The 17,296-nt window shown below is 40.8% G+C and overlaps 1 protein-coding gene across 2 annotated transcripts in view; it reads left to right on the top strand.

Moving 5' to 3' along the window:
* Positions 1-16,310, top strand: part of hm13 (histocompatibility (minor) 13) — a 99,860-nt gene extending 83,550 nt beyond the window's left edge. For both annotated transcript variants that reach the window (XM_063041106.1, XM_063041105.1), the window contains one exon: positions 12,562-16,310. In XM_063041106.1, the coding sequence (XP_062897176.1) occupies positions 12,562-12,646 (85 nt within the window). In that variant the 3' untranslated portion in view covers positions 12,647-16,310. The remainder of the gene's footprint in view (positions 1-12,561) is intronic.
* The last annotated feature ends 986 nt before the right edge of the window (positions 16,311-17,296 follow it).

The following is a 17,296-nucleotide window of genomic DNA, read 5'->3' as shown; positions in this document are numbered from 1 at the left end:
ACATACAAAATTTTTTGTTTTTATTTTGTACCAGGGAAATGTAGTTTTGAAGAAACGAGACGAGACACAGGCCAAGCTGTTGTCTTTGGAATAAAGGAGATTAGGAAGAATTGGTGGATCTTTGCCACTTAGTGATTGAGGTAAAGGTGATGGTTTTTATTTTTAAGATTATTGCAGTGACTAAAAGATCTTTGAGGTCATTGAGGCTGAGAGTCCTGATGAAGGGTTGTACCTGAAACATCAACTGTTTATTCCCCTATATAGGTGCTGCTTGACTTGCTGAGTTCCTCAGTATTTTGTGTGTTTTCCTCAGTGTTTCCAGCATCTGCTGTCTTGTGTTTACATACAGCAAGTAAATGGGAAAATTAAGTGGCAGATGGAATACAATGTAAGGAAGTGTATGGTCATGCACTCTGGTAGAAAGAAATTATTTTCTAAATGGGGAGCAAATTCATAAGTTGAGATACAAAAGGATTTAGGAGTCCTAGTGCAGGATCCCCTAAAGATTGAGTTGATAGTAAGAAAGGCAAATGCAATGGTTAGCATTAATTTCAAGAGGACTAGAATATATGTGGTAGGATGTTTCCAATAGTGGAAACTAGTCTAGGAGCTGAGGCACAATCTCAGAATGAAGGATATCCATTTAGTAATTAGATTAGAAGGAATTTCTTTAACCAGAAGGTGGTGAATCTGGAATTCATGCCACAGATGGTTGTGGTCCAAGTCATTGGGTGTATTTAAAGTGGAGATTGATAGCTCCTTGATTAGTAAGGGCATCAAAGGTTATGAGGAGAAGGGAGGAGAATGGGGTTGAGAGAGAAAATAAATCAGCTGTGATGGAATGGTAGAGCAGGTTTGATGGGCCGAATGGCCTGTGTCTTTCCTGTGGTCTAATTGAGTATATAATGAGGGAGGTTTATTCTCCAGCTTTATAGTACATTGTTGGTTTGATGCTGCAAAAGCATAACTTCCTCTGTCACAGGCAAGTCTCTTATAGTCCTGTGAGTTCATGGAGCAGCAGTGGGTTAGGTATTCCTGACTTCTTGCAATGCTGAACAACATTATGATATTAATGTCTTGTGTTTCTATGATATCATACTGGAGGAACATTGTATTATTTTTTAATGCTTGCATTTCTAAATGATGATAAACGAGGACTGAGTGTCCTCATAATCTAATCTAATCTAATGTGCTGGAGCAATTCAGGGAGGTTTTACCAGGTTGCTAGCTGGAAAGGTCAGGCCGGCTCAGCTTGTATTTGCTGGAATGACTTAAATGAAACATGTTAAGTACTGATAGTAGATACAGAGAGAATGTTCCATTTGAGAGAATCTATAACTAGGAGTGGCTACTTAAAGGCAAAGACTTGGACTTTTAAGTGGATTGCGGTGAATTATTTTCTTGGAGGGTTGAGAGTCTTTGGAACACTCTTCAAAGGATGGTGGAAGCAAACTTTGAATATCTTAAAGCCAGAAATCAATGGATTTTGGATAAGGGGCTGAATAGTTTGAGAGTAAATGGAAATGCAGAGTTGAGGTGACAGTCAGGGCCATGGCATGGTCTCATTAAATGGCATATATATATATATATATATATATCTAGGGTGCCTAAGACTTTTGCACAGTACTGTAGTAATTTTATGTATTGCTTTGTACTGCTGCCGCAAAAAAAAATTCATGACATACGTGAGTGATGATAAACCTGATTTTGCTAAGGGTCTCTGTTGTGGACTGAGAACGAGAAGGGGGCAGGGAAAGGGGAATCATGGTTGGGAGAAGGGGAAGGAAGAGGAGAAAGAGTGGGAAACACCAGAGAGACATTCTGTAATGATCTATAAACCAATTGTTACGAATAAAATTACCTGGCCTGGAGTCTCAGGGCTGGCTGTGTGTGCACCCATGCCAAACATGTCCCTGACACACTTTCTCTGCCACCTGTCCAACACTCCTCCTGCGGCGCCCCATCTTCTCCATCCCAACATCCTTTGCTCCCACCAAATTTACGAATTCGCTCTCCACTCCATGTTGACAAATACAGTACTGTATATTAATAACTTTATAAGTGGTTAATATCTCTAGTAGAATGTTGAGTTATGGAGCGGGTGGTTTGGTAAAATTTGCCTTCAATTGACCTACTAGTGAGCGCACATGATGTACCAAAGTGCTTTCTGTGTTCCCATTTGAAGATGGACCCATTCCTTTCCTTTCAACAAATCTTAAACTTTTCAATTCTGGTAGGGGGATTGTGGGGGGGTGGGTGGATTTCTTTTATGCTTTCTTGTATTCCATTTGCCTCTGATGCCCAGACATCTGCAAGTGGAGGAAAGCACAGTCAAACAAGAGTTATCTCCAGTTAAAAGTAAACGCTCTGAAAGAGATGAAGCCAGGCCCCAAATTATTTAAACTTTCAAGTGATTTCACGATTCCAGAAGAAAATGGGCACCATGTTATATGATTATAAAAGCTGCATTTTTGAAATAAAGCCAGTAATGCACAGCAAGGTGAGAAAGCAAGTTAAGTGGTTGAGAAAGATAAATAATAAAGATAGTCTTACAAAAAAATTGAGATATTAACTAACCTTTTCCAAATGATAAATTATTTAGTTAAACATTTCTCTTGCATTTATACTTCTTAAAGAGGAATCTGGTTGTAATATCAAATGGATCACAACATTAATTTTAATGAGCTACTTAATTGCTGTAAGCTTGAAAGTAGGAGTCAAATATATTAATGTGGTAGCTGTCTGATACACTGATAATTAATTACTTTGTGTTTGCAACTTGGCACTTGATACTGACTCAACTGGAAATGCAGTGAAGGAAATAGCCTTTTGTGTGGACAGTTCACCCACAGTAGTTAACAAGAGGCAAAGTATCTGAAGCATTATTTATTTAAGATTTTGTTTATATTTCCTACTGTTGTTGAATTTGTCTATTCAGTGAATCTCTTGTTGGGGGCGGTGTAAAAAGTAGGTAGATTATGGACTTCAGAAAGGGTAAAATGAGAGAACACTCACCAGTCCTCATAGAGGGATCAAAAGTGGAAAGAGTGAGCAATTTCCAATTCCTGGGTGTCAGCATCTCTGAGCATCTCTCCTGGGTCCAACATATCAATACAGTTAACAAAGAAGGCATGGCAGCAGCTATATTTCATTAGGCATTTGAGGATATTTGCTATGTCACCAAAAACATTCTCAGATTTCTACAGATGTACCATGGAAAGCATTCTTGTGGGCTACATCACCGTCTGGTATGGGGGTGGCAGCACGACACAGGATTGAAATAAGTACAGCAATTGGTAAATTCAGTCAACTCCGTCATGGGCAATCGCCTCCCAGCATCTAGGACACCTTCAAGGAGCAATGCCTCAAAAAGGTGGCATCCATCATTAAGAATCTCCATCACCCACAACATGCCCTCTTCTCATTGTTACCATCAGGGAGGAGTTACAGGGGCCTGAAGGCACATGCTCAACGATCCAGAACAACTTCTTCCCCTCTGCCATCAGATTTCTGAATGGGGACTGAATCCATGAATACTATCTCACTTCTTTCTTCCACTACTTATTTAATATGTTTTTAATATATATTTAATGTAATTCAGTCTTTTATTATTTTGTATTACATTGTACTGCTACTGCAAACCAACCAATTTCCCAACATACGTTGGTGTTATTAAATCTGATTCTGATACCTCGTCCAATGCATGAGGTTGCCCAATGATTTATATATAAAATTAACAGAATCAGCTATAGGATGTTTGTTAAAGAAGGTGACGGCTGGTGAATAGAGGGGAAACTATTTACATAGGGCCAAAAGAATGGTTAAATTGCTCTCTCTTAGCTCCAGTAACTCGCATTCAAAGCTGATCTCCAGTGCTGTCAGTGTGGAGTTTACATGCTTTCCCTGTGATACGTGCACTCCCCTGGCAGATCTGGTTTCCTTTCGAATCCCAAAGTGGTGTTGCTAGAGTATTTGATTGCAGATCGACCCTTGTGCAGGTAGGTTGTGGAAGTGACGAGAATATGGGCATGGTCAGTTACAGGAGAATTTAGTGTGGGAATGAGTTTGTTTAAGGATAAGAGTTTACAGATTTATAATTTTGACCAGTGGTTTTGAGGAGAATATGAGGAAAAACTTTGAGCAGAGAGTAGATATGAGCTGGAACATTGCTTGCAGGGGTAATGAATGTTATAAAAAGTTTCTAAATATCAAGAAAAAACTAATGAGCAGTAAGCAGTGAAGAAAAGCTAAACCAAATCAATAGTTGGTGTGACTACCCTTTGCTGTTAAAAATGCATCAGGTCTCTTAAATTGTGCAGTATTATAAGAAAATCGACTGGTAGGTAGGAGAACTTGCTATAGTTCTTCTGCAGACTTTGGTTGCCTTACTTGCTTCTGTCTCACTAGGTAATCCCAGACAGCCTCAATGATGTTGATTGAGATCAGGGCTCTGTGGAGGCACCATCTGAAACCATATTTTAAAAAATTAGCGTGCCTACGACTTTTGCCAGTGCTGTATATGTGGCTTCCACTCTGTTCCCATTGTCATGGTAGATGTCAGTCAGATGTTGAAAGTACCTCTACAGTGAAAGATCATATTGTGTGGGCTAATGAAATAGACAATAGGTGCAAGAGTAGGCCATTCGGCCCTTTGAGCCAGCACCACCATTCACTGTGATCATGGCTGATCATCCACAATCAGTACCCCGTTCCTGCCTTCTCCCCATATCCCTTGACTCCGCTATCATTAAGAGCTCTATCTAACTCTTTCTTGAAAGCATCCAGAGAATTGGCCTCCACTGTCACTCCACTAACTTACAGAATTTTTTAAGGTGTGCTTAAGACTTTTGCACAGTACTTTAAGTGCTACGCATTTTCTGAGAGCTATAGTTTTAATTCCCTCAAGTTTAAATGTGAAAATGTCATGGTACCTATTCAAAGACCCCAAGTACATCTTTGAACAGTTGTCTTTTTTTACAACACTATTTTAAAAAAATCAGAATCATAGTGAAGTGGTAGTATGAAATCTGAGCTTGGCTTTAAATTTTTCTTTACTTGTAATGATGGGTATTTATCACATTTTCTGACTCTTAGAAACATAGGAAATCTACAGCACAATACAGGCCCTTTGGCCCACAATGCTGTGCCAAACATGTATTACTTTAGAAATTACCTAGGGTTGTCCATAGCCCTCTATTTTTCTGACCTCCATGTACCTATCCAGGAGTCTCTTAAGAGATCCTATCATATCCACCTCCACCACTGTGGCTGGCAGCCCATTCCACGCTCTCACCACTCTCTGCATTTTTAAAAAAACTTACCCCTGATATCTCCTCTGTATCTGCTTCCAAGCACCTTAAAACTGTGCCCTCTTGTGTTAGGCACCTCAGCCCTGGGGAAAAAGCCTCTTGACTATCCACACGATCAGTGGCTCTCATCTTGTACACCTCTATCAGGTCATCTCTCATCCTCTGTCACTCCAAGGAGAAAAGGCCGAGTTCACTCAACCTGTTCTCATAAGGCGTGCTCTGCAATTCAGGCAACATCCTTGTAAATCTCGTCTGCACCCTTTCCATAGTTTCCACATCCTTCCTGTAGTGAGGTGACCAGAACTAAGCACAGTACTCCAAGTGGGGTCTGAAACAGGGTCCTGTATAGCAGTAACATTACCTCTCGGCTCTTAAACTCAATCCCATGGTTGATGAAGGCCAATGCACCATATGCCTTCTTAACCACAGAGTCGACCTGCGCAGCAGCTTTGAGTGTCCTGTGGACTCGGACCCCAAGATCCCTCTGATCCTCTACACTGCCAAGAGTCTTACCATTAATGCTATATTTGCCATCATATTTCACCTACCAAAATGAACCACCTTACGCTTAGCCTGGTTAAACTCCATCTGCCACTTTTCAGCCCAGTTTTGTATCCTATTGATGTCCCGCTATAATCTCTGACAGCCCTCCTCACTATCCACAACACTCCCAACCTTTGTGTCATCAGCAACTTTACTAACCCATCCCTCCACTTCCTCATCCAGGTCATTTATAAAAATCACGAAGAGAAGGGGTCCCAGAACAAATCTCTGAGGCACACCACTGGTCACCAACCTCCATGCAGAATAAGACCCGTCTACAACCACTCTTTGCCTTCTGTGGACAAGCCAATTCTGGATCCACAAAGCAATGTCCCCTTGGATCCCATGCCTCCTTACTTTCTCAATAAGCCTTGCATGGGGTACCTTATCAAATACCTTGCTGAAATCCATATACAATACATCTACTGCTCTACCTTCATCAATGTGTTTAATCACATCCTCAAAAAATTCAATCAGGCTTGTAAGGCACGACCTGCCTTTGAAAAAGCCATGCTGACTATTCCTAATCATATTATGGCTCTCCAAATGTTCATAAATCCTGTCTCTCAGGATCTTTTCCATCAACTTACCAACCACTGAAGTAAGTCTCACTGGTCTATAATTTCCTGGGCTATCTCTACTCCCTTTCTTGAATAAGGGAACAACATCTGCAACCCTCCAATACTCTGGAACCTCTCCCATCCCCATTGTTGTTGCAAAGATCATTGCCAGAGGCTCAACAATCTCCTCCCTCACCTCCCACAGTAGCCTGGGGTACATCTCATCCGGTCCCGAGACTTATCCAACTTGATGCTTTCCAAAAGCTTCAGCATATCCTCTTTCTTAATGTCTATATGCTCACTCTTTTCAATCCGCTATAAGTCATCCCTACAATTGCCAAGATCCTTTTCCGTAATGAATGCTTTGCTTCAAGTACCTCTGCTGTCTCCTCTGGTTCCATACACACTTTTCTACTGTCACACTTGATTGGTCCTATTCTCTCACATCTTATGCTCTTGCTCTTCACATACTTGTAGAATGCCTTGAGGTTTTCCTTAACTTTGTTCACCAAGGCCTTCTCATGGTCCCTTCTGGCTCTCCTAATGTCATTCTTAAGCTCCTTCTTGCTAGCCTTATAATTTTCTAGATCTCTATCATCACCTAGTTTTTTTGAACCTTTCGTAAAATTTGCTTTTCTTCTTGATTAGATTTTCAACAGCCTTTGTACACCACCATCCTTTCCCTGTCTCATTGAAACGTACCTATGCAGAATGCCACACAAATATCCCCTGAACGTTCGCCACATTTCTGCCATACATTTCCCTGAGAGCATCTGTTTCCAATTTATGCTTCCAAGCTCCTGCCTGATAGCTTCATATTTCCCCTTACTCCAATTAAATGCTTTCCAAACTTGTCTGTTACTGTCCCCTCCAGTGCTATGGTAAAGGAGATAGAATTGTGATCACTATCTCCAAAATGCTTTCCCACTGAGAGACCTGACACCTGACCAGGGTCATTTCCCAATACCAGATCAAGTTCAGCCTCTCCTCTTGTAGGCTTATCTATGTATTGTGTTAGGAAACCTTCCTGAACATACCTAACAAACTCTACCCCGTCTAAACCCCTTGCTCTAGGGAGATGCCAATCAATATTTGGGAAATTAAAATCTCCCACCACAAGAACCCTGTTGTTATTACACCTTTCCAGAATCTGTCTCCCTATCTGCTCCTCAATGTCCCTGTTACTATTGGGTGGTCTATAAAACAACACCCAGTATAGCCAAGTGCCACTAAGCCATCAAAGTCTCTGTAATGGCCACAACATCATAGCTCCAAGTACTGAAACATGCTCTAAGCTCATCCGCTTTGTTATTGATACTCCTTGCATTAAAATAGACACATCTCAAGCCATCGGTCTAAGCGTATCCCTTCTCTATCACCTGCCCATCCTCCCTCCCATACTGTCTCCAAGCTTTCTCTATTTGTGAGCCTTCCTCCGTCTCATCAGTTTGGTTCCCCCCCCCCCCCCCCCAACAAGTCTAGTTTAAACTCTCCCCAATAGCCTTAGCAAACCTCCCTGCCAGGATATTGGTCCCCCTCGGATTCAAGTGTAACCTGTCTTTTTTGTACAGGTCATGTCTGCCCCAGAAGCGGCCCCAATAATCCAGAAATCTGAATCCCTGCTCCCTGCTCCCTGCTCCCTGCTCCAATCCCTCAGCCACACATTTAACCTCCACCTCATTCTATTCCTATACTCACTGTCGTGTGGCACAGGCAGTAATCCCGAGATGACTACCTTTTGAGGTCTTGCTTCTCAACTTCCTTCCTAACTCCCTGTAGCCTGCTTTTAGGACCTCCTCCCTTTTCCTAACTATGTTGTTAGTACCAATATGTATCACAACCTCTTGTTTGGCATTGACTTTTTCCTGATGTGTACTATTTTGGAACAAGAGTTTTTGCTCTGTTAACGTTAGTTATCTCCAAACAGAGAAGCCATTGGAAGTTTTTTTTTGTTGGTTCTGTTGTGCCTGTGTAGCTTTAAATAGCAATAATATCTAACTCTACTTTAAATATACTTAATGAGGTAGCTTTCACTGCTTCCCTGGGCAGAGAATTTCACAGATTCACTACTCTCTCAGAAAATCAGAATCAGGTTTATTATTACTGACATATGTTGGGAAATTTGTTGTTTTGCGGCAGCAATACAGTGCATTACGTAAAAAATTATGACGAGTTACAATAAGAAATATATTAAAAAAGTAATGCATAAAAGAGAGCAAAAGGTGGGGTACTGCTCATGGGTTCATGGATTAGTCAGAAGTGCGATGGCAGAGGGGTAGAAGCTGTTCCCAAAATGTTGAGTGTGTGTCTTCAGGCTCCTTTCTGATAGTAGTAATGAGAAGAGGGCATGGCCTGGATGGTGCGGTCCTTCGTGATGAATGCCGCTACTTTGAGACATCGCTTTTGAAGAAGTCCTTGAAGAAGAAGGTTACTTTGAAGTAGTAGGGAGACTAGTGACCATGATGGAGCTGGCTGAGTCTAAAAACTTCTGCAGCTTTTTTTGATTCTGTACATTACATTTACCATACCAGGTGACAAATCTATAGAAATTTGTTACCAAATCTTCTTAATCTCCTAATTAAATGTAGATGCTGGTGTGCCTAATTCATAATTGCATCAATATGTTGGTCCCAGGATAGATGTTCAAAGATGTTGGCACCCAGAAACTTGAAGCTTGATATGTGTTCTTCGGATTTCCCCTTCCGTGAAGTCCACAATCAGTTCATTGGTCTTACTGACATTGAGTGCAAGGTTGTTGTTGTCACAGATCTCATTGAATGGTACAAAAGACTGAATAGGGGAGGTGAATATCCGATGAACAAGAGGCTAGATATGGGCAACAGAAATTTGAGTGTTGGTGAGCTTGCGTGGTTGGTAAAGCTGAACCATAAAGGTTTTGAGTAAGGGTCAAGAATTTCAACTTGAATTGTTGCAGGCATTGGATGCCGAGAAATAATTCCACATCCTAAACACGAGATTCTTTAGATGTTGGAAATCTTTGAGCAACACACACAAAATGCTGGAGGAACTCAGCAAACCAGACAGTAGCTATTGAGGGGAGTAAACAGCTGACAGTTTGGGCAACATCCTATATTTCTTTTTGTATTGTGTTCTAAATCTGACAAAGAGCTGTAATTTGGATAAAATCTGACATTGTACTAGTCCAGGAGTCCAACTTTGACTGCTATTTCCTCACTGGAGCTCTGTATCACAAGAACAAATCTGTCTTTTGGACTTTCCTTCCCTATCTTTACCATTGAATCTCAAAAGCTTAGGTTGAGACTTGATAGGATTGTGGGCAGGTAGCTGGATTGAAGCTTCTTGTATTCAAACTTGGCATGGGCAGCTTGTCCTTGGCATTTCTCCACACATATAATCTCTCAGTAGATATCACTAGATCAATATTAGGCATGACATCTTTGGGTTCCTTCCCCCTGACTAGCTCAGAACTGCAGCTGCTAACATAAAATTTACCTAAATTGAGAGAATCAACACAGATGAGCAAAAGCCAAGCCCATCCCCAATTTAAAAAAAGGACTTGCCCTAAACTAGTTAAATGCACAGCATTAGGAGTTAAATGTTACCGCTTGGTGCATCACTTAAAATAGATCAAAGGTTAGCAAAACATTCAGAATTAAGCTTCACACACAAAATGCTGGTGGAATGGAGCAGGTCAGGCAGCATCTATGGGAAGAGGTACAGTCGACGTTTTGGGCCGAGACCCTTTATCAGGACTAACTGAAAGAAGAGATAGTAAGAGATTTGAAAGGGGGAGGGGGAGATCCAAAATGATAGGAGAAGACGGGAGGGGGAGGGATGGAGCTAAGAGCTGTAAAGTTGTTTGGCAAAAGGGATACAAGGCTGAAGAAGGGAGAGAATCATGGGATGGGAGGAGAGGAGCACCAGAGGAAGATGGAGAACAGGCAAGGAGTTATAGTGAGAGGGACAGAGGGAGAAAAAAGAGAAAAAGAAGGGGGGGAAGATAAATTAATAATAAATTATTAATGGGCATTAATGGAAGTTAGAGAAGTCAATGTTCACGCCATCAGGTTGGAGGCTACCCAGACGGAATATAAGGTGTTGTTCCTCCAATCTGAGTGTGGCTTCATCTTGACAGTAGAGGAGGCCATGGATCAGAATGGGAATGGGTCGTGGAATTAATATGTGTGGCTACGGGGAGATCCTGCTTTCTCTGATGGACAGAGCGTACGTGTTCAGCGAAACGGTCTCCCAGTCTGCGTCAGGTCTTTCTTTGTTCAAAGTTCAAAGTAAAATTTGATTATCAAAGTACACATGTCCCAATATACAACCTAGAAATTCATTTTCTTGTGGGCATCTTCAATAAATTTATAGAATAATAACCATAACAGAATCAGTGAAAGACTGTCCAACTAGGGCGTTCAGCCTGAGTGCGGAAGACAACAAATTGCGAATACGAAACAAAGATATAATAATAAATATTGAGAACATAAGATGAAGAGTCCCTAAAAGTGAGTCCTTAGGTTATGGGAGCAGTTCAGTAATGTGGCAAGTAAAGTTAATCCCTTTGGTTCAAGAGCATGATGATTAACAGCTAGTAACCGTTCCTGGACCTGGTGGTGTGAGCACTGAGGCTCCCGTACCTTCTTCCTGATGGCAGCAGTAAGAAGAGAGCATGTCACAGGTGGTGGGGGTCTCTGATGATGGATGCTGCTTTCCTGTGACAGCGTTTCATCTAGATGTGCTCAGTGGTTGGGAGGACTTAATGCATGATGGACTGGGCTGTATCCACTACTTTTTGTAGGACTTAGTGTTTAAGGGAGCATGTACATTGAAACCTGCAGTGAAATGCATTGTTTGCATCAACAACCAATGCAGTCTGAGATGTGGGGGCAGCCCACGAGTGTTGCCATGCTTCCAGTGCCAAGATAGCATGCTCATAACCTGCTAATGCTAATTTGTATATATTTAGACTGTGGGAAGAAACCAGGGCTCCTGGAGGAAACCCACGTGGTCATCCAAACTCCTTACGAACAGCAGCATGAATTGAGCCTCGATGTTATAGCTGGTGCTGTAAATCATTACGTTAACTCTCCACTACCGTGGTGTCCTTTGTGTCATTTCATGTCATTAATGGCAGTGACATGAAATATTTAGTTCATGTACTATGAAGCAGTTAGGTTATTTCATGTGATAACAGGAGTTGCATTTGCAGTCTCCTGGTCTAAATTCATTGAGGGTACTATAGAAACATAGAAAACCTACAGCTCAATACAGGCCCTTCGGCCAACAAAGCTGTGCCGAACAAGTCCTTACCTTAGAAATTACCTAGGATTACCCATAGCCCTCTATTTTTCTGAGCTCCATGTACCTGTCCAGGAGTCTCTTAAAAGACCCTATCGTATCTGCCTCCACCACTGTCGCTGGCAGCCTATTCCATGCACTTACTATTTGCATTTAAAAAAAACAAAACAAAACCTACCACGACATCTCCTGTGTACCTACTTACAAGCACCTTAAAACTGTGCCCTCCCGTGCTAACCACTTCAGCCCTGGAAAAAAGCCTCTGACTATCCACACAATCAATGGTACTTTCGTTCATTCTGACTTCTGGATAAACTCCCTTTTCTAATTACAGTGCCAGCTGTAAGAATGGGTTTAGTTCATGCCACTGTCTGTAAAAAGTGTGTACGATCCCCCCGTGACTGTGTGAGTTTTCTCCTGGTGCCCTGGTTTCCTCCCACTTCTCAAAGATGTATGGTTAGGGTTAGTGAGTATGTTATTGATGGAACATTTGCCAGTGACACTTGGGGGCAGCATAATTATCACTGATTTGCTTTGATGCAAAATGGTACATTTCACTATGTTTTGATGTATCAGTGACAAATAAAGCTATTTTTTAATCTAAACATTTGAACTTGGGAGGTGTGGACGGTGGGCACCATTGGTTTTCTGTCTCAGTTTCAGCAGTTGTTTCTGTTCCTGGCTGTTGTCTAGTTGAGATGTCTGGGGAGGCAGGAATCCTGTGAATCGAGCATCATGCTGAATCACCGTTTCCAACTCTTAAAATGCTATGGTTCTGGGTGAAGAGCCAGCAGTTCTGAAAGTCTCAGTACTGAATGAGTAAACTTTTACAGAATGCCTTAACTTTCCTATCATCTCTACTGCAGGTATGAAGAAAAGGCTGACATCCCTGACAAAGCAACTTTGGATGAAACCAAGGGCGACCAGAAGGAAAACAAAAAGGAGCAGTAATGGGACGTGCCACAGCGCAATCGATTGTTTTTTAAAAACGTTCCCAGCTCCCTGTTCTGTGTTCATTTTGTGCAGATGCCTAATTGTAATGACGTGGTCATGTGTGTCTTATGTCCCTGGCTATTAATGAGGGACAAAAGTATTTCATTACATCATGCTATGATGCTAGTTACTCAGTTCTGCTTGGTGTTTTCAATGAATGTGCCAACTGATTGTTTCGAAGAAGAAACCTGAGGGGTTGCACCAGTGCCTATCTGTAATCTTTTAATTTATTTCAAATGGCTTAAAGTGATCATGACACTTTGAATTCAAAGGCGCCAGTACCTTCTGTTTTCACAAACAAATGCAGAAAACTGAATTTTTAGACAGGTGTTCACCTAGTTCATGTAATAAAATTTGTATTTATTTAAAAAAAAATAAATACCTCAGCTGTTTTTTACATGACTGCTTTCAGTTCAATTCCTGTGTGTTTTTTAAAAAGGGGAGGGTTAGTGTTTAATGGAAGATTTTTTTAAGACACTTGACTATTGATAATAGATACAGCTTGCAAACTTGCACGTATACCACACCTGAAACACTGAAATTTAATTAGAGAATATTAAAATTAATCTGTTGTAACCTACTGAAATTTTGTATATATTCTGTATGCTGGAGTCACTTTTTATGAGCCATTTATTTTCCTGCATTTGTTTGTTTAAACCAAGCTACTATATAATAGCGTCACAAAGATGCCCAGATAAACTGCCACATAAGTACTTTTGTAGCTTTGATTTTCAAAGAGAACTTAAACATCAGCTGCTATTAATGTCATACAGGCCATTTCCATGTTACAAATACTGGACTTATGGACAACTGTACCTGTGAACAGGCTCCCATAATATTATTAATGATGTATGTGCAGAGTTTTGTGCTAGGGTACAGTAGAACTTGTCCCTCTTGTTCTCTTTCCACTTTTAGTAATCGTTTGTGTGCTTTTGATAGCATTTTAATACAATAGTGTGGAGATAAAGTTATCATGCTGTGTGATTTTATTTGTGTAAAATCAACTTATGGCCATCTGTATTTTGTTTAAAAAGTGGAACTTGTTCATTAACTAGGGAAGCCCTGTATAGCACTGTATTTCAACTCTTGTAGAGAGGAATGTCATGCTTGTGCGGCACTGTAGCTGATTTAAGCAGTTGTATTGCCTCGCTTTGTTTATTTCTTTTCTCCCAGTGATTGCTAGTATTCCCATTACTGCCTTACCCTACTTGTTGTTCCAATGTGTCTGGCTGATGAGAATTGATGATTTGAGTGGGTGGAATGAGGGACCTGATAATCTTCTGTCTACTCAGGTTCACCCTGGTTCCTAATATCAACTGGCTTTTTTGAGGTGTGGAGATGAAAGGAGTTTAGTTTACTCCATATTGAGGCTATGCTCCCTACTTCTAGATTCTCAAGCTAGAGGAATCAGCTCAATATCTACACGTAACTCAGAACCTTGCACACTTCTGAGATAATCTCTTGTTCTTCTAAGACCCAGAGTGTATTGTCACTGTTCCTTTCACTGACCATCACATTGATTTCATATCAGAAATCAATCACTTCAAGTATTATTGTGTCTCATGCTGAACATTTTCTGTTATTCTTGAATCTATAATGAGACATTGCAGTGTCATGGGGGATTTTGTTTTTCTTTGCCTTGTATTTTACTTGGCTTTCTTCAGCAAGGGAATTGGATTACAGTGATGGTGTATTGAGCTGCTACGCTTAATATGTTCCTCTGGCTTAAGTAATGGAGGCAAGATTCCACACCACGGGTTCCCAACCTTTTTTATGTCCAGGACTCCTACTATTAACCAAGGGGTCCGGGAACCCCAGACGTACACTGTTGGAGTGGTAATAGAGCAAGGAGCAGTTAAGGAGAACAAAGATTATTTAAACGAATGACCTAGAGGTCAGCTCAGGTATAAAATTAAGACCCAGCACTTCCACTCCCAACCCAACCCAAGACCAAGGGCTTATGATTTTTAATTTCACACAGTTCTACTTGGTTTAGGTGGCCAGACTATACTGAAGAAAATCTATTAGAACTTTCCATACTACCTGAACACTCCTGTCTATTTACAATCAGTCGTCCCTATTATGTCCCACAGTACTGACTCCTGGTGCATTAATTTTTAAAGAGCTGATCTAACCTGAAGGTTGATCATTTTCAGTCCATGTAGTAGGGCTGTGATTTAGCATCTTGGCTCTCATATAATGTGAGGCAAGTCTTTCTGATTCTGCATTTTGTCTTATAGGTTGTTTCCTTACAGATTTGAAACCTGCACACCTCAGTGTTATCTTCAGCATCTTAAGCTTTTGTTTTGCATTCATTAGTTAGCAATTTTTGCAGATTAAAGATTTAAGTATTAAAATGTTTGAGCTATGACGTATAGTCACCACAGTGCAAGAGTAGAAAAGGACAAGTTTGCAAAGTGTTAAGGGTTTGAACAATGGGAGCGATTCTTTATGTCAATTTTTCGTCAAAATTGTGGTTTGGATATCCGAGGCCATTGGACACAATTTGAATAAATGTCATAAGGTGGAGACTTTTAAAAGTATTATCTCTGAAACTAGTTAGTGAACATTAAGACTTTGTACTTCTGTTAACCATGTATCTCTCTCCTGAGCACATCATGGGTCTGAATATTTACTGCCTGTTGATAAAAAGATTACCTTTTCAGAATGATGGTGAAGGTCTACAAATATATTTTTCTTAGCACATATTCTATTTGGTTTAACTTTGTGGGTTAATGTTATCTTTTAATAGAAAATATTTTCAATCTTAATGGTCTTCAAAATCTTTATGGTGTTTATTAAATAATCGTCAGTGATACAGTCTCCTCCCAAAATGAGTGTCTCTAAATATTCTACACTACTACACACCGACATCAAAAACATTGTAGTATCACCCACTGTTGGAATTTAGTACCAATTCACCTTTGTTTGACTCAACGCACAGAATAACTAATGGGAAATGATTCGCTGCTCCAGTAGTAGTTGATTGTGTGAAACCAGGACATAAATTTGCCAAGTTCAATCTGCTTTCTAAATTCGCTGCTTCTGGTCAAAGGTGTGCAGTCTGTCCTTGGGTACCTGGTCTTGATTTCCTCAGTGCTGCCATGGCCCAAAAACTCGATTGAGCATTATGTTTTAAGGCATTAAAAGACACATTTGCAACAAACATCCCAGGCATTTGATGGAATTTTTTGTGGTGTGGCAGGATGTTGTTCGTTTATTGACTTCTCCCAAGCTTTTTTTTAAAAAGATGATGAATAAGTGACTACATGTTGCATCTGAAGCTCTCGTGTGGTGCTAATAGAATCCCTTTAATTATATTTTTCTCCAAGAAGGGTGGAAATCCCTTATCTGATCTGGTTCTTAATTTGGGGATTCGCCTTTGCAGTGTATACACAGTATGTTTTGGAGATTAGGTGTTGTTAAAATACCTGGTGGGATGGGGTTTAATTTTAAGCTAGTTTTGCTCTTTGTTCACCTTCTTATATTTTGTCAAGTCTTGCCCTCTGTTCCCACCCCTCATTCTCTTGCTTTTACTCATTGTAGTAAAAATTGGTTCCTCTCGGGAGGAGCTGTGGTTGATTTGCAATAAACAGTGGTGTGCACCACTCTGAATACTCACTAAGCATTGCTGCTGTCTCTGAGTTTATTTCTTGTCATTAGTAGGGTTCACTAAAATCATTTCAAAAAGAAAAACCCATAGTAGGTGTTGTAATTTGAACAAAGTCACCAGAGAGACATAGCTGGTAGATATGAAGCAGTCTTTAATTCGACAAAAATGAGACAGCAGGCATCTTATTGAGACCCTTTTGGAGGAAGAGGCTTGTTCAACCCAACATTACATGACATGTTATATGCTAAAGATCAAAGGACAATTCTATGTTTACAATGTATCTGCAATGCTTCCTTTGAATTGCATATAACTTTCATACCTTCTCCTTCGCACCCACACTACTGAATATTAAATCGGCATTGTCTGGTTTTCCAGGTAACTCCAGTTCACGGCTCTAGGAACTTACTGTCCAGAGCTGCATTTTAAATTTAATCTACAGTCCAGATTCAGGTCAAAAGATTAGTTGCTGAAGTTAATATTTTGCTATATGCCCTAACAGTAGGGTTCTCCCACATTCAGGCTAAGGTTGCCAATGGTAGTGTCTAATCAAACCACAGAGTGAAATGTCTGAGGCTCGTCCACTGTCCTTGTGAGCTGTGGCTGAAGTGACATTACACTTCATACCAAGTCCTGGGAGGGGGATAAAGGTAACTACTCATAGTGACATTTCAAACACGAGAAAGTCTGCAGATGCTGGAAATCCAAATCAATAACGCACAAAATACTGGAGGAGCTCTGCACATCATGCAGTATCCATGGAAGTGAATAAACAGTTGACGTTTTGGGCTGAGGCCCTTCTGCAGGACTGAAAAGGAAGGGGGAAAATACCAGAATAAAAAGGGGGAGAGAGGGGAAGCCAGGCGGGTAGAAAAGATAGGGCTGGAGAAGAAGGAATCTGATAAGAGAGGAGAGTGGACCATAGGCGAAAAGGAAGGAGGAGGGGACCCAGGGGCAGGTAAGAAGAAGTAAGAGTCCAAGTGGGGAATAGGGAGGGA

The sequence above is a fragment of the Mobula hypostoma genome, chromosome 2, assembly GCF_963921235.1.
Source record: "Mobula hypostoma chromosome 2, sMobHyp1.1, whole genome shotgun sequence".
NCBI lineage: Eukaryota > Metazoa > Chordata > Chondrichthyes > Myliobatiformes > Myliobatidae > Mobula > Mobula hypostoma.
The sequence above is the reverse complement of the archived record's forward strand: the minus strand, read 5'-3'. Positions and strand labels throughout refer to the sequence as shown.